This window comes from Pogoniulus pusillus, chromosome 43 (assembly GCF_015220805.1).
Source record: "Pogoniulus pusillus isolate bPogPus1 chromosome 43, bPogPus1.pri, whole genome shotgun sequence".
Classification (NCBI taxonomy): Eukaryota; Metazoa; Chordata; class Aves; order Piciformes; family Lybiidae; genus Pogoniulus; species Pogoniulus pusillus.
Window position 1 is genome coordinate 2,357,692 of NC_087306.1, and position 12,559 is coordinate 2,370,250.

General features: G+C 63.9%; 2 protein-coding genes across 7 annotated transcripts; both read right to left on the reverse strand.

Annotated features, from left to right (window-relative positions):
• Positions 1–193: 193 nt before the first annotated feature.
• Positions 194–7,212, reverse strand: ENTREP3 (endosomal transmembrane epsin interactor 3). 6 transcript variants are annotated; one of them, XM_064176072.1, is made up of 12 exons: positions 6,216–7,212; positions 5,487–5,543; positions 5,226–5,336; positions 4,921–5,046; positions 4,715–4,822; positions 4,396–4,556; positions 3,931–4,030; positions 3,756–3,840; positions 2,474–3,052; positions 2,166–2,234; positions 1,682–1,947; positions 194–1,069 (listed from the first exon to the last, which is right to left on the reverse strand). In XM_064176072.1, the coding sequence occupies exons 1-12, from the start codon at positions 6,432–6,434 to the stop codon at positions 899–901; spliced, it is 2,052 nt and encodes a 683-aa protein (XP_064032142.1). In that variant the 5' UTR covers positions 6,435–7,212; the 3' UTR covers positions 194–898. The 6 variants fall into 6 exon arrangements, with proteins under 6 accessions (XP_064032142.1, XP_064032141.1, XP_064032140.1 ...); XM_064176071.1 differs by having other exon boundaries at positions 2,166–2,231; positions 2,474–3,085; XM_064176070.1 differs by having other exon boundaries at positions 2,474–3,085.
• Positions 7,213–7,367: 155 nt separating this feature from the next.
• On the reverse strand, positions 7,368–10,870 carry SCAMP3 (secretory carrier membrane protein 3). Its single transcript, XM_064176126.1, has 9 exons — positions 10,746–10,870; positions 10,589–10,657; positions 10,390–10,500; positions 10,180–10,300; positions 9,959–10,087; positions 9,633–9,792; positions 9,242–9,343; positions 9,016–9,133; positions 7,368–8,867 (listed from the first exon to the last, which is right to left on the reverse strand). The coding sequence occupies exons 1-9, from the start codon at positions 10,791–10,793 to the stop codon at positions 8,721–8,723; spliced, it is 1,005 nt and encodes a 334-aa protein (XP_064032196.1). The 5' UTR covers positions 10,794–10,870; the 3' UTR covers positions 7,368–8,720.
• Between the last annotated feature and the right edge of the window lie 1,689 nt (positions 10,871–12,559).

Consider the following 12,559-nt stretch of genomic DNA (forward strand, 5'->3'; position numbering starts at 1 on the left):
CGGGGGGACCCGGGAGGTACAAGCGGGCACTATGGAGTGGCCCGTGGCCAGCACCGGACGCGGCCAGGCCTCCCCTACAGAGCCCCCACCGGGAACCGGTGACCGGCGTCCCGCCGCCCGCGTGATCGGTCAGCTGACCCGCTCGCCCCGCCCTTTCCCTCCCTCCCCCGGCGCTACCGGAGATACTGTCCCGAGCGGGTGGCGACCACCTTTATTGGGTCTCTAGCGAGGGGCTGCGACCGCCGCGGGACCGGCCCCGCATCGCGGCCCCGAGCGCAGCCAGGCGTGGGGGCACCGGCCGGGGAGCGGGCACGGCCGGCGTGGGGACGGCGCTGAGCAGGCACCCGGGAGCTGGGCACGGCCGGCGTGGGGACGGGGCTGAGCAGGAACCCGGGAGCTGGGCACGGCCGGTGTGGGGACGGGGCTGCGGGTCTGGGCGAGGGACAGGCACAGCTGGCACAGGGGACAAGGCGGAGGACTGGCATGGTCGTCCCGGGGTACAGGCACGGCCAGCGCAGGGTAGAGGCACGGCTGGCAGAGGGAGCTGGCACGGGGGCAGGCACAGCCAGCACAGGGGACAGGGCAGAGGACAGGCATGGCTGTCCCAGGGCACAGGCACAGCTGGCACGGGGTCAGGGCGGGGAACAGGCACGGCCAATGCAAGGAACAGGGCAGAGGACAGACGCGGCTGACCCAGGCTGTCTCAGGCCCCCAGCAGCCATGCCAGGGGACCAGCCCCTCGCCCTCCCCCCGCCCGGGGAAGCAGCACAGGCCCCAGCCCCGCCGGGGCAGCAACAAGGTCCTAGCAACGTCCGAGGGCCATGACCTGGAGCGGGACATCCCCATCTCCACATCAGGAGGATCTCCACGGAGGCTGTGCCGTGGCTGGGGTAGGCTGTCAGAGGGCACTCTCCTTGCAGGTGCCGCTGAGGCTCCGGGGGCGGCTGCGCTCCAGCCGGCGGCTGGACAGGAGTCGTCGCAGGGACGAGGTGGAGCTCAGGTCCCCGCAGCTCTGCAGGTGGATGCCTTCGTGCGGCCGCTCTGCTCCCGGCCAGGGGCTCCAGGGAACCTGCGACCCCACAGGAACAGGCCTGCAGCCCTGGGGCTGGCATCCCTGCCGGCAGCACCCCGCGCTCACCCAGCCATGCTGGGGAGGGGGGGGGGCGGCCGGGTGGGGACGTGGGGGAGGAGGGCAGGGGCGGCGAGGGATGGCAGAGGTGTGCATCATGTGTCTAATGCTGTCATTAAGGATGGGTTTGTTCCTGTCGGGGCCTCCTGGACTGCGCAAGGGCTCCAGCATCCCATAAGCTGAGGCTGGGATGTCCCAGCAACTGCCTGTGGGCTGCAGTGACTCAAGGGCAAAGCCAAAACCATTGCAACACAAAGGATTTTTCCCACTCGTGGCTGTGACAGAGTTCAAGGTGAAGGGGCTGCCATGCCAAGAGGGACTGGATGAGGACAGGGGTGCAAGAAGAAGGGTTTGCCCACAGTCTCTGTCTGCTGCTGGGGTGTTCACACTATGGAGTGCGTGGCAAGGGAACCAAGACCCTGGAAGGGCCAACGTGGAGATGCTGGTGAGGAAAAGAGGGAGGGAAAGGGTGTGGAAGGAAAGGGTGTGGATGGGACTTTCTAACAAAGAGGAACTGCCTCTACCTTGGGGCACTGTGGCTACAGGACCTACCTGCTTGTGTCCCTGGGAGCTGTGCCCAGGCACTTCCACCGTGCCAGCTGCTGGGCTGCGCTTGGGTCTCTGCAAGAACCTGGCCACCAGCCCACGGGTGCCCCGGCAAACCTTGAGGTCCCCCAGGGAGCGAGTCGTCGTCTTTGACAGCTGCTCTGCCACCTTCTTGGAGGGCAGAACTTTGCTCTTCCCCACCGAGCTGGCCCGGAGCAGCAGGGGAGAGTCACAGTGCGAACGGTGGAGCAGGCAGGCCTCCGAGCACAGCCCTGCGGAGATGCCATCAACAGATGCCCTGACGCTGCTCCTGGTGGGACCTGTGCCCGCAGCCCCCCAAGCCCTGCTGTCTCCCCTCCCGAGTAGACAGGAGTTGGACCTGCCTGGGTCTCGGTGTCCCTGCCCCAGCAGGGTGAATGCCGCCTGCAAAGGGCTACATAAACACACCCCCACCCCCGCCCTATGTCCCAGTGCCTCCCGGTGCCCTGACCTGTATCCGCGGAGGACTCGGACGCAGTATCCTCCAGTGCTTTGGTATAAAGTACTTCCCTGAAATCTGCTGGGAGCAGAAAGAGCACTCAGGCTTCGACAGCATCCCGTACGGCTGCGGATCCCCTGAGGAGCACAACACACCCAGCACCCCCTTCCTCCCAACCCGGCGCCACTGGCACAAGCCTGGCACCACTGCCCGCTTCAGACTGGCTTGAACCATGCCTGGCCGCAGAGAAAACATGGGCAAAACCTGCGGCACCCCCTGACTGCAGCAGACAGACGCAGCCACCAGCCGTAGCCACCTACCAGCGTGACCGACAGTCAGCACGCCGGGGTCGCTGTGCGACCTGATGAGCGGGCGCTGGCTCAGCGCCGGGGCCGGGGACGAGGGGCAGGAGGTGTCACTATTGCGTCGCGCCTGGCAGAGACGCCCGGTGCCAGACGCCGTAGAGCGGCCACCTCCGCGTCCCTGCAGCGAGCCCTTATCCTTGAGCCGCACTTCGGGGAAGCAGGGACCCACGCAGCGGGACAGCCCCTCCAGGCGATTGCAGCTGTGGGTGACAGCTCCCCCCACCAAGATGCCGTCGTGTGCGGGCTCTGCTGTGGAGCAGGAATAGGAGCGCTCCCCCCGCGCCCGGGGCTGAGGAACTTCCTCGAAGGGCCCCTGCAAGCCCAGCGTGGGGCTGCGTGCGTGGTGGCTGCACTGCACGCAGTCCACGCTGAGGCAGTAGTCTGCGCGGCTGCGCTGGATGGAGCGGAACAGGACGTAGTCGACGGAGCGCATGGAGCCCTGCAGCTCCAGCAGGCAGGAGTCCTCCGAGGGGCTGCTGTCCCCGGGGATGTCCATGATCTCAGACATCATCAGGGACCCACTGTCCATGGACACTGCCGAGGAATAGAAGCGGTGGGAGTGAAGAGCTGCCAGGATCACACAGAATCACAGAATATCAGGGCTGGAAGGGACCTCCAAAGCTCCTCCAGTCCAGCCTCCCTGTCAGAGCAGGATCTCCTCTACCAAATCACACAGGAATGTGTCCAGGCAGGGTTGGAATTTCTCCACAGAGAGGGAGACTCCATAACCCCCCTGGGCAGGCTGTTCCAGTGTTCTGTCATCCTCACAGGGAAAAAATTCCTTGTGTTTAAATGAAACTTCCTCTGCCTCAGCTTCCACCCACTGCTCCTTGTCCTGTCATCAGGCATCACCCAGCAGAGCCTGGCTCCAGCCTCCAGGCACTCACCCTTTACATATTTATAAACATTGATGAGGTCACCTCTCAGTCTCCTCTTCCCCAAGCAGCACAGCCCCAGCTCCCTCAGTCTCTCCTCACAAGAAAGATGTTGCATTCCCTTCATCATCTTTGTGGCTCTGTGCTGGACTCTCTCAAGCAGTTCTATGTCCCTCTTGAACCAGGGGGCCCAAAACTGAACACAGTACTGCAGATGCAGCCTCACCAGGGCAGAGTAGAGGAGCAGAACCTACTAGCCACACCCCTTCTAACACACCCCAGAATGGCATTGGCTCAGTGTGTGTCCCCAGCTCCCAGCCAGGCCTTCTCTCATCCCCCCAATGCTCCAGCCCGAGGCTCACCTTCTCCACTGAGCACGATGGAGGGGACACGGTCACAGGTGCAGGCATGAGATCCATCCGTCAGCTGTGAGTCAAAGAGGGTGGCCTGCAGGAGGGCATGGTCAGGGCACAGGCAGAGCAGGAGCCCAGCCCAGCCATCCCCTGCCCACAGCCCCCCCCCCAGCTTGTCTCTCACCTGGCTGTCTCCCCGCAGCCCCATCACAGTCTCGTAGGAAGGGGGGAAGTCTGTTGGGTAGAGGGGCACAGGGCTGTCCATGGAGCCGTTGTAGGTGATGCTGCACAGGCAAGAACAGAAAAGCCTCATCAGATAAAGCAAAGCTGGAGGTGGGCAGGGTTAGACTGGGTGTGAGGAGGAAGTTCTTCACCATGAGAGTGGTGAGAGCTTGGAATGGGTTGCCCAGGGAGGTGGTTGAGGCTCCAACCCTGGAGGTGTTTAAGGCCAGGCTGGATGATGCTCTGACCAGCCTGATCTAGAGTACAGTGTCTCTTCCCATGGCAGGGGGGGTTGGAACTGGCTGATCCTTCTGGTCCCTTCCAACACTTATTGATTCTATGATTCTATGGGACAAGCAAGGTGGGCCCCCCCTGCTCCTGTACCATAGTGGCCCCACTTCCCCCAGCCTTGCTCCCAGCTGGGCACCTCTGCGCATCGGTCTCAGAGCTACAGGTGTACTCGGGTGGGTAGTAGGGAGGTGGTGGCACTGGAGGCACAAACTCCTCAAAGTCCATCATGCTCTGCAGGAAGGTATCAGGTGGGGATGTGCATTCCAGGGTCACAGAGCTTGAGCGCTGAGGGACCAGCTGTGGAAGGGGACAGAGGGAAAGTTGTCATCCCGTGCCCAGGCATCCAGCAAGGCATTTGTGTCGTGGGTCTTAATCTGAAACCCAGCTGGGGCCCCTCAAGCCTGGGAGTGCTGCTCCCCAGCCCCATCTGCTTCTGGGCCAGGGCTGGAACTCACCACGTGGACAATGTCAAGGGAGAAGATCTGGATGCAGCATACAACAGCAGAGAGCGTGCAGATGATGGTGGAGAAGATGGTCAAGCCACAGACACTGAAGAGGAGGTCCTGGAGAGGAGTGGGGTGAGCTGCAGATGCCCACAAAGCATGGCTGGGTGTGCAGCCACTCCCCAGGATGCCCTTCCCCCCCACCCCGGGTCCCCCACCTTGAGTGCTACTTGGATGCTCCGGCAGTTGGGGTTGGGGAACATGGTCAGCATCTCGCTCTGATGGCTGCAGGAGGAGGGGGGGGGCTCCGAGCGGACCTGGCAGCAGACGCATGAGTCCCTCTCCTGGGGACAAGGAACACTGTGAGGGACGTTGTGCTCTCCACCGAGTCACCTCCCAGCTCCCACCGCTAGACCTCTGCTTCGTAGTTCGCACGTCCCCAGAGCTCTGCCACCAGGCAAAAAGCTGCACTCAATGGCTCGGACGTGCAGGGGGCACTGTGGCAGCCTCCAGCCAGCCTCACCCTCTCACAGGCCTCCAGGGACTTCACCAGCTGCGCGTTCTGGCAGGACAGGATGGACCCGGCGAGGCTCAGCATGACACCCAGCACCGACAGCAGCGTGAAGAAGGTGATCTGCAGCAGGGAGGAGAGGGGCTGCCAGCCGGGCAGGGCTGTGGAGCAGGGAGCCAAGGCACACGACGCACCCAGAGGCTACTCATCCCCCTCCTATCACCTTCCCCATCCCGGCCCCCTCTCTGCAGAGAGGTCCCTCCCAGCACCTACCACCAGCGTCAGTGGCCGCTTCCAGGAGACGATGCCAACAAGTCCAGACAGCGCCAGCTGCAGACACACAGGGCCCAAGACTGAGAGCAGGGAGGGGTCTCTGCCAGGCAGCATGGTCCAGAGCAGCCCCTGCCCTTGGACAGAGCTCCCCCAAGCCCCGTGGAGCTGGAGCCAGCCCAGAAACAGCAGGAGCAGGGGCAGAGAGGCAGCCCTGGCGCCACAAACAGAAAGAAACTGCTGATTCAGGGCACTGAAGAGCCTGGGGGCAGCAAACCTGGGCCAGGATACATGCTGCAGGGTCACCGTGGGGGACTCAGGGTCTGCCAGGGCATTGCCCTGTCCCTGCACACACGAGGACAGGGCCCCATATCACTCAGCTCGGGGCCTGTCCAGTCCACTGCCGTGGCACACTGCAGCACCCCACACCCCATCCCTGCCTGCGGCTGCACAGCCCTGCTCAAGGTTTGCCAGCACAACGCACACCTTAGCCAGGCCCCCAGCACCGCTCCGGGGGTCCCCATCCCTCACAGAGTCACTCTGGGGGAACCCTCGGGATTCTCCCACAATGCACCGCGGCAGGCACAGGCAGAGGGGTGGGGGAGCAGCGGGGCTGCACTCCCCTGGGACCGGCGACAAATTCAGCATCCAGGGAGCTGCAGGGACCAGGCAGGGCAGGGCAGTACCCGACCCCCTCACACCCCCCACGCGTTGCCTCGACCCCAGACTCACCGAGAAGCCGGCCCAGGACGGGCAGGAGTGCCGAATCTTGGTGGAGGGCGTGATGGTGGCGGCCACCAGGCTGAAGGTGACAATCAAGACGCCCAGGATCACTTGGATGAAGCCCAGCACCAGCAGGATCTGTAGCCAGGTCTTCTGGACGCGGAGGTGGGTGAGGCTGCGAGCTGGGCGGGCGGTCAGAGAGCGGCTGGAGTCGCTGGGGGTGGGCATGGCTGCCCCGGGGGGCGAGCGGGGGCTGCCGGCCCCGGGGCACCCGGCGGCACCTCGCCAGGACCGAGCCGGCCCGGGGAAAGCAGGAACGGACGCTCTGCGGGAACGGACCGGGCTCCACCTTTCGCCTCCCGAAGGAGATGCTGACGGCGGCTCTTCTCTGTCCCCACCCCGGGAGGGGGACTCAGGACAGCGCCCAGGGCCACGGGGAATCCGGAGGCCGCCAGAAGCGCTAAGGAGTAGTCCCGGGAGCCGCCTCACCGGTACCTTCGCATCCCGACCGGAGAGCCGGCCTAGAGCTCCCGGCCGGGGACAGAGCGCGGCCGCGAGGCTTCCTCCTGCGCCCTCGCCGTACCGGGTCCCCGCCGGGGGATCATCCCGCCCTGCGGAGGCCGAGAACCGCCGCCCGGGACGCGGCGCCCGAGCCAGGCCGCCGACCCCCGGTGCAGCACCGGGAGACGGGAGCCGCGGGGGGCCGGGCAGCGGGCGGGGGTCCAGCCGCCGCCCAGGGGCATCCCGGGGAGCGGGCGTGAGGAGGGGGAAGCGGCTCCCGCTGCCAGGAGTGGCCCCCAACACGGGCCAGTACCGGCGAGCGGCTACGGGCGGGTTCGTCTCCCCGCACCCCGCGGCCTCGCACGGAGCGGCTGCCGGGGACGCCTGGCAGGCGGAATGCTGCGCCGAGCGCGGCCAAACATTGTCCTCTCCGCGTCCCTCGCTGGCCCGGGGCGGTGGGACCGCAGCCCGGTGGCCGTGGCCGCGCCCGCGGTGGGAAGCGGAGCGAGCTCAGCCGCTCCGTGCACGCTCCCGGCAGCAGCTCCGACCGCGCCCGCCCCGGGGCCGCCCCTGCGCGGCACGCCGGGAGCTGTAGTCCCGCCCGCCCCACCGGGAGCTCCCCCATCGCTTCCTGCCTGTCAGCGCACACAGAAGCTGGAAGCGCGGAGTGAAACTTGATTTATTCCTTAAATAAAACCTGAAGGCGGCTTCGCGTCGGACACAGCAACACACACACGGGGGCGGCGGGAGGAGCGGCCCGCGGCGGGGGGGGGGGGGCACGGCCGGGGCAAGGGACCGCAGCCACCGCCAGCGGGACAGGGCAGGGAGCTGCCGCTTGCAGTGTGTTCCCCTCGCCCCGAGATGAAGGCACGAAGCCTCTCGCCAGCCCAAGGGCAGCAGGGACAGACCCAAGTGCGGGGGAGAGGAAACGGCGCAAAGCAGAGCTCGTTAGACCCAGCCCAGAGACATCAGGCCCACAGCTCCCCGAGGACACTGGCACACAGGAGAGGGGGCACACAAGGGGTTAGCAAGGACACAGCTCGTACTGGGCAGTGCTGGGCGCATGGATTGGCTCAGCCCCTGAGAAGGGAGGAGGGTGAAGGCCTCTGGAGAAGCGTCAGGATCTAGTTGAACACTGACAGGAGGCATGAGGAGTCACTAGCCCCAGGGCAGGCACCTAGGAGGAAGGCAGAAGCTGTCCATCCCCTGCCCTGGAGGCCAGGAGGGAGCTAGGTGAGGTTCCAGGACACCTTCTCAGTGCCCAACCTGGGATTAGGGTCCACAGATGCCAGGCCTGGGGGGCTGTGGCCACATACCCAAGCTAAAGGCAGGAAGCCCCAGCAGCAGCCAGGCACCAACTCTGCCTATCCTGGCCCCATCCTCCTCCCTGTGCCTGAAGCAGGCTCAGCCCAGCAAAGGAGAGGACAGGGAGAATAGGGGACCTGCAGCTCAGCTCAACACCCTGGAGACAGAGCCAGCCCCACCCCACCAGTAAATGCCCTTGGGGGAAGAGTGGGACAATTTTCCAGGCAAAGAAACAGATCCCAGGATGAAAAGCAGGCAGGCAAAAGCCTCCAGGGAAGAGCTGGCCTCTGTGTGCCCTGGGACTGGGCACAAGGGGAACCCTTCATGCGTCACCAGGTGGGGAAATGGGCAAGCCCAAGAAAGGCCAGCAGATGTTTCAGTCCCTGTCACACATCTGGAGGAGGTTCCTGCCCCCAGCAGCTGGTGCTGAGAAGGAGACAACCAGCCCGGGGCTTGGCTACAGCACCTCCCATCCCACTCCTTCCCCAGTCCACCGAGGGAAGGGGACCAGTGCAAACCAGAACAGCCTCCATCCGTGAGGAAAGGGGTTAGAGCAGCAGACAATTCAGGCACCAGCACTTCCAAGCTGGGATGAGGCAGCCTCTGACAGCTGATGCAGACACACGGGGATCCAATGAGAGTGCAACTTGGATTTCCTCTTCCTCAGAAAGAGCCCACGTGCGATGAGAAGCAGGGGCTGCCCCCTGGCTAGGGTGCCCGGAAGGCATTGGTGGCAGCACCAGCAGCAGCGTTGGCCGCCGCCGTGCGCACCGCCTGGTTGGAGAAGACCCCAGCAGCAAATTCCTCCTGTGCCTTCTGGAAGCTGGCACCAGTCCGGCGGTACAGGGAGTGGATCTGGGCAAGGGATGTGGGCTTGGGGTCAGGGCATCGACCCTGTTTCAGGCCCTCAAGCACCACAGCTGTGCCTCCACGGCCTGCCAAAGTCCCCCCCCCTCATCCTCCCAAAGGGGTGCTCTGGCCCCAAGCTTTGACCCAAACTCACCTTTTTCAGCATAATGATGCCCAACACAGACACTGCTGTGAAGATCAAGGACACCACAATCATCATCACAGCCACGACCTTGTTCGTCCGCAGCGCTATCAGGCTCAATATCCAACCGCTGCAAAATAACAGATGCTTGCCCAGCAGTTCCCTCTTCCCTACCCACCTTCTCCCTTTCTGGGGTACCCAGCTGGCCAGGGCTCCCCCAGGTCAGCACAGCACACACCTGAATCCCCAGTTTGGTATTCCAATGGCCTGCAGGACGTACATCACGTTCTGGGCAAAGAAGACGAAGAAGAAGACAAAGAAATTGAAGGAACTGTCACTCCTGGGAGAAAGAGAGAGGGGAGGTTAGGCCAGGCCACAGAAAAGAACTCTCAAAGCTTCTCTGAAACAGGGGATGCAAGGAGAACACAAAGCTCAGCACAAAACCACCACATCACCCAGCTAGAGAGGCCACAAAGAGCTCTGGACAGCACTAGTGCTGCCCTTGGGGCAGGTTGAACCAAGGTTCAACCAAACAGCTCACTCTCCCCAGCTTCATGGAGCAGCCATGCAGCCATCCCACACCACCACTCTGCTGCTTTGTGGGCCTGGAAGCTCAAGCAGATACACACCTGAAAGCTTTGTACATCGGCCTGTACCAGCAGACAAAAGAGCAGGGCGTGTAGAGAAGAGCCCAGAGAATGGAGAGGCCAAACCCAGAACCAGACGTGGGGTCCACACAGAACCAGGCCAGCGAAGCCAGGAAGTTCAGGAAGAGAGCAATGGTGCTGGCTAAGAGAGAGGACAATGGTCAGAAGACCTGAGCAAGGCTCCCTCCTTCCCTGCCAGACTTGGGCACGGTGCATTAACTGCAGCTTCTGCAGAGCCATCCCATTCCCTTGTCCCTGTTCTTCTACCTCCTGCCGTGATCTGCCCTTAGAATCCCCCAGGGGCTCACCCATCCAGAGATAATACATGGTAGAAACAGTCTTCTGGAAGTCTGCAGGGATCTCCACGGGGATATCTTGGTAGAAGCAAGGCTTCACGGGGCAGAAAGAGGGCAGCGGGGGCCAGTTGTTGAGCCTCGCTGCAGAGGGAAGGACAGGAGACAACAGCTGTGCCTGTGCAAGGGGGGTGCGGGGGCTGGTGGGCATCATCCCTGCCCCACACACCACTCACTTGTGGAGCCGCCGAGGGCTGCATTCTGCAGCTCCCTCTCCCGCCGGTCCAGCTCCTCTGCCTTCCGGTTCAGCTCCTCTTGCCGCTTCAGCAGCTCGGCCGTGGCAGCTGCCGCCGAGGCCTGCGGGGGGAACGCAGGCCCTGGGGCTCTCACCTCCTCCGGCGGCCCACCCTGCGGCGGCCAAGCGGCTGCCTTCCCCTCACCGGTACCTGCGTGTCATAGGAGCCGTAGTTTCGGGGCTCCGTGGGGCTGGGTTTCCGCGGGGGCACGCCGACGGCTGGCAGGGGTGGCGGAGCTGCCGACGGGACCTGGTACGGCGGCTGCGGGGAGAAGACGACCGTAAGAAGCCGTCCCCCATGGGGAGATCCCCAGGCGCCGGGAAGCGGTCTGTCTTACTGCCCGCCTCACCGCGCTGGTCTCGAAGGGGTTGTAGGCATCCAGGTCAGGACCGGGTCGGGGCTGCACCGTCGAAGGGTCCTGCAAGAGAACACGGCCGGTGTGACGCTGGGCCGAACCGGGCCGGGGCCGGGGCCGGGGCCGGGACTCTCCTCGGAACGAGGCATACCTGGAAGGGGTTGTCCGGGAGCACCGCGGGGTCGCTGCGCTGGGCCATGGCTGGACCGGAGCCGGGGCCGGTACCGGGACCGAAGCCACCGCCTCACACCCGCCCGCGCCCCGCCCCGCTGCCGATTGGCCGCCGCGCCGTGACGTCACCGGCCCCGCCCGGAACGCTGGGAGTCGCCGCAGGAGGCCTCTGCGCATGCGCCGGGCGGCTGCGAGCACGTGATGAGGTCACCTGCGCTAGGGTCACGTGTGGGCGCTTCCGCCCCGCCCCCCCAGCGCCTCCCGGGGGCCGCCCGGAGCGTGGGCACGGCGCAGCCCCCAGGAGCGTGGGCGCAGCGCAGCCCCCCGGGGCGTGGGCACAGCGCAGGCGTGGGCACAGCGCAGCCCTCCGGGGAGTGGGCACAGCGTAGCCCCCCGGGGCGTGGGCACAGCGCAGCCGTGGGCACAGCGCAGCCCTCCGGGGAGTGGGCACAGCGCAGCCGTAGGCACAGCGCAGCCGTAGGCACAGCGCAGCCGCCCGGAGCGTGCGCCGAGATCAGACCTCTTCGTGGCTCGCAGAGCTGCTGCTGTCCCGACCCAGGTGCTCAGTGCGCTCCCGACCAGGGCTTACCCCTGTACCACACCACGCCAAGTGAAACCGGAGCTTCGCTTTGTCCCTCTGCAAGCTGAGAGTCTGCCAGAGCCAGACCAGAGCCTGCCACAGACAGATGGTGCCACAGCAATGTAATATGCTCCTGCAGAGCAAACTGTGAGGGCAGCTGCTCCGCTATGCACAGCGAGACTCTCCCAGACGTGCTTACAAAGCATGTCTACAGAGCTGTCCTCGGGTCTGGAGCAGCCCCAGCAAGCGGCCGGGTAAAGCCCAGTGCTTGCCAAAAAGACACAGACGGACACGGGGGTATGGCTGCAGCAGCTGCCTGTGGGCACTTGGACACCTCTTCCCAACAGCTCCAGTAGTCAGCTCTCCACCCTCTCCGGGGTGTGAGCTTACTCTAGTCGAGAGAACACATTTATGAAGGACCTTTTGTCCTCAGTACTGACCACAGGACAAGATGGAGCAGCCAGCCTGTGTTTTGCTGCTTTCTGCACCTCAAATCTGCATAGGTCCAGTTGCAGCCCTAGGGGCTAAAGCAGCTCATCACAGGGTACGAGGGGTTGGAAGATCATTGAGTCCAACCCGCCCTGCCAGAGCAGGACCACGCAATCTAGCACAGATCACAGAGGAACACATACAGACAGGCCTGGAAAGGCTCCAGAGGAGACTCCACAACCTCTCTGGGGAGCCTGTGCCAGTGCTCTGTGACCCATATTGTAAAGAAGTTTCCCCTTGTGTTGGAGGTGGAACCTCCTGTGCTGCACCTTACACCCATTGCTCCTAGTCCTGTCCTAGGGAGCAGTGAGCAGAGCCTGTCCCCACCCCGCTCCTGACCTTCAGATGTTTATAAATATTTCTTCAATCTCCTCTCAGTCTTCTCCAGACTAAACAGCCCCAGGTCCCTCAGCCTCTACTCATCAGGCAGTGCCCTCCAATCCCCTCATCATCCTCGTAGCTCTCTGCTGGACTCTCTTCAGTAGATCTGTGTCTCTCTTCAACTGGGGAACCCAAAACCGAAGGCAGTATTCAAGGTGAGGTCTCACCAGGGCAGAGCAGAGGGGAAGAACCTCCCTTGATCTGCTGGACACACTCTGCTTAATACTTCTTAACACACTCATACCCAGTGCAAGCTCAGAACCCAAGCTTGGGAGGCCAAAAGAGCTGGCAATTTATTACTGAAGTTTCCTGGACCATGAAGTACCTTTCACCCTACAAGAGGA

Excerpts from the sequence above, each read along its gene's own strand:
- SCAMP3 (XM_064176126.1), bottom strand. The coding sequence starts at position 10,793 with ATGGCCCAGCGCAGCGACCCCGCGGTGCTCCCGGACAACCCCTTCCAG. Across the intron at positions 10,658-10,745 it reads TCCCGGACAACCCCTTCCAG|GACCCTTCGACGGTGCAGCC; the intron begins GTATGCCTCGTT and ends GTTCTCTTGCAG. Across the intron at positions 9,344-9,632 it reads CCGATGTACAAAGCTTTCAG|GAGTGACAGTTCCTTCAATT; the intron begins GTGTGTATCTGC and ends TCTTTCTCCCAG.
- ENTREP3 (XM_064176070.1), bottom strand. The coding sequence starts at position 6,434 with ATGCCCACCCCCAGCGACTCCAGCCGCTCTCTGACCGCCCGCCCAGCT. Across the intron at positions 5,337-5,486 it reads AGCGGCCACTGACGCTGGTG|ATCACCTTCTTCACGCTGCT; the intron begins GTAGGTGCTGGG and ends TCCCTGCTGCAG. Across the intron at positions 4,557-4,714 it reads CCCTTGACATTGTCCACGTG|CTGGTCCCTCAGCGCTCAAG; the intron begins GTGAGTTCCAGC and ends CCCCTTCCACAG.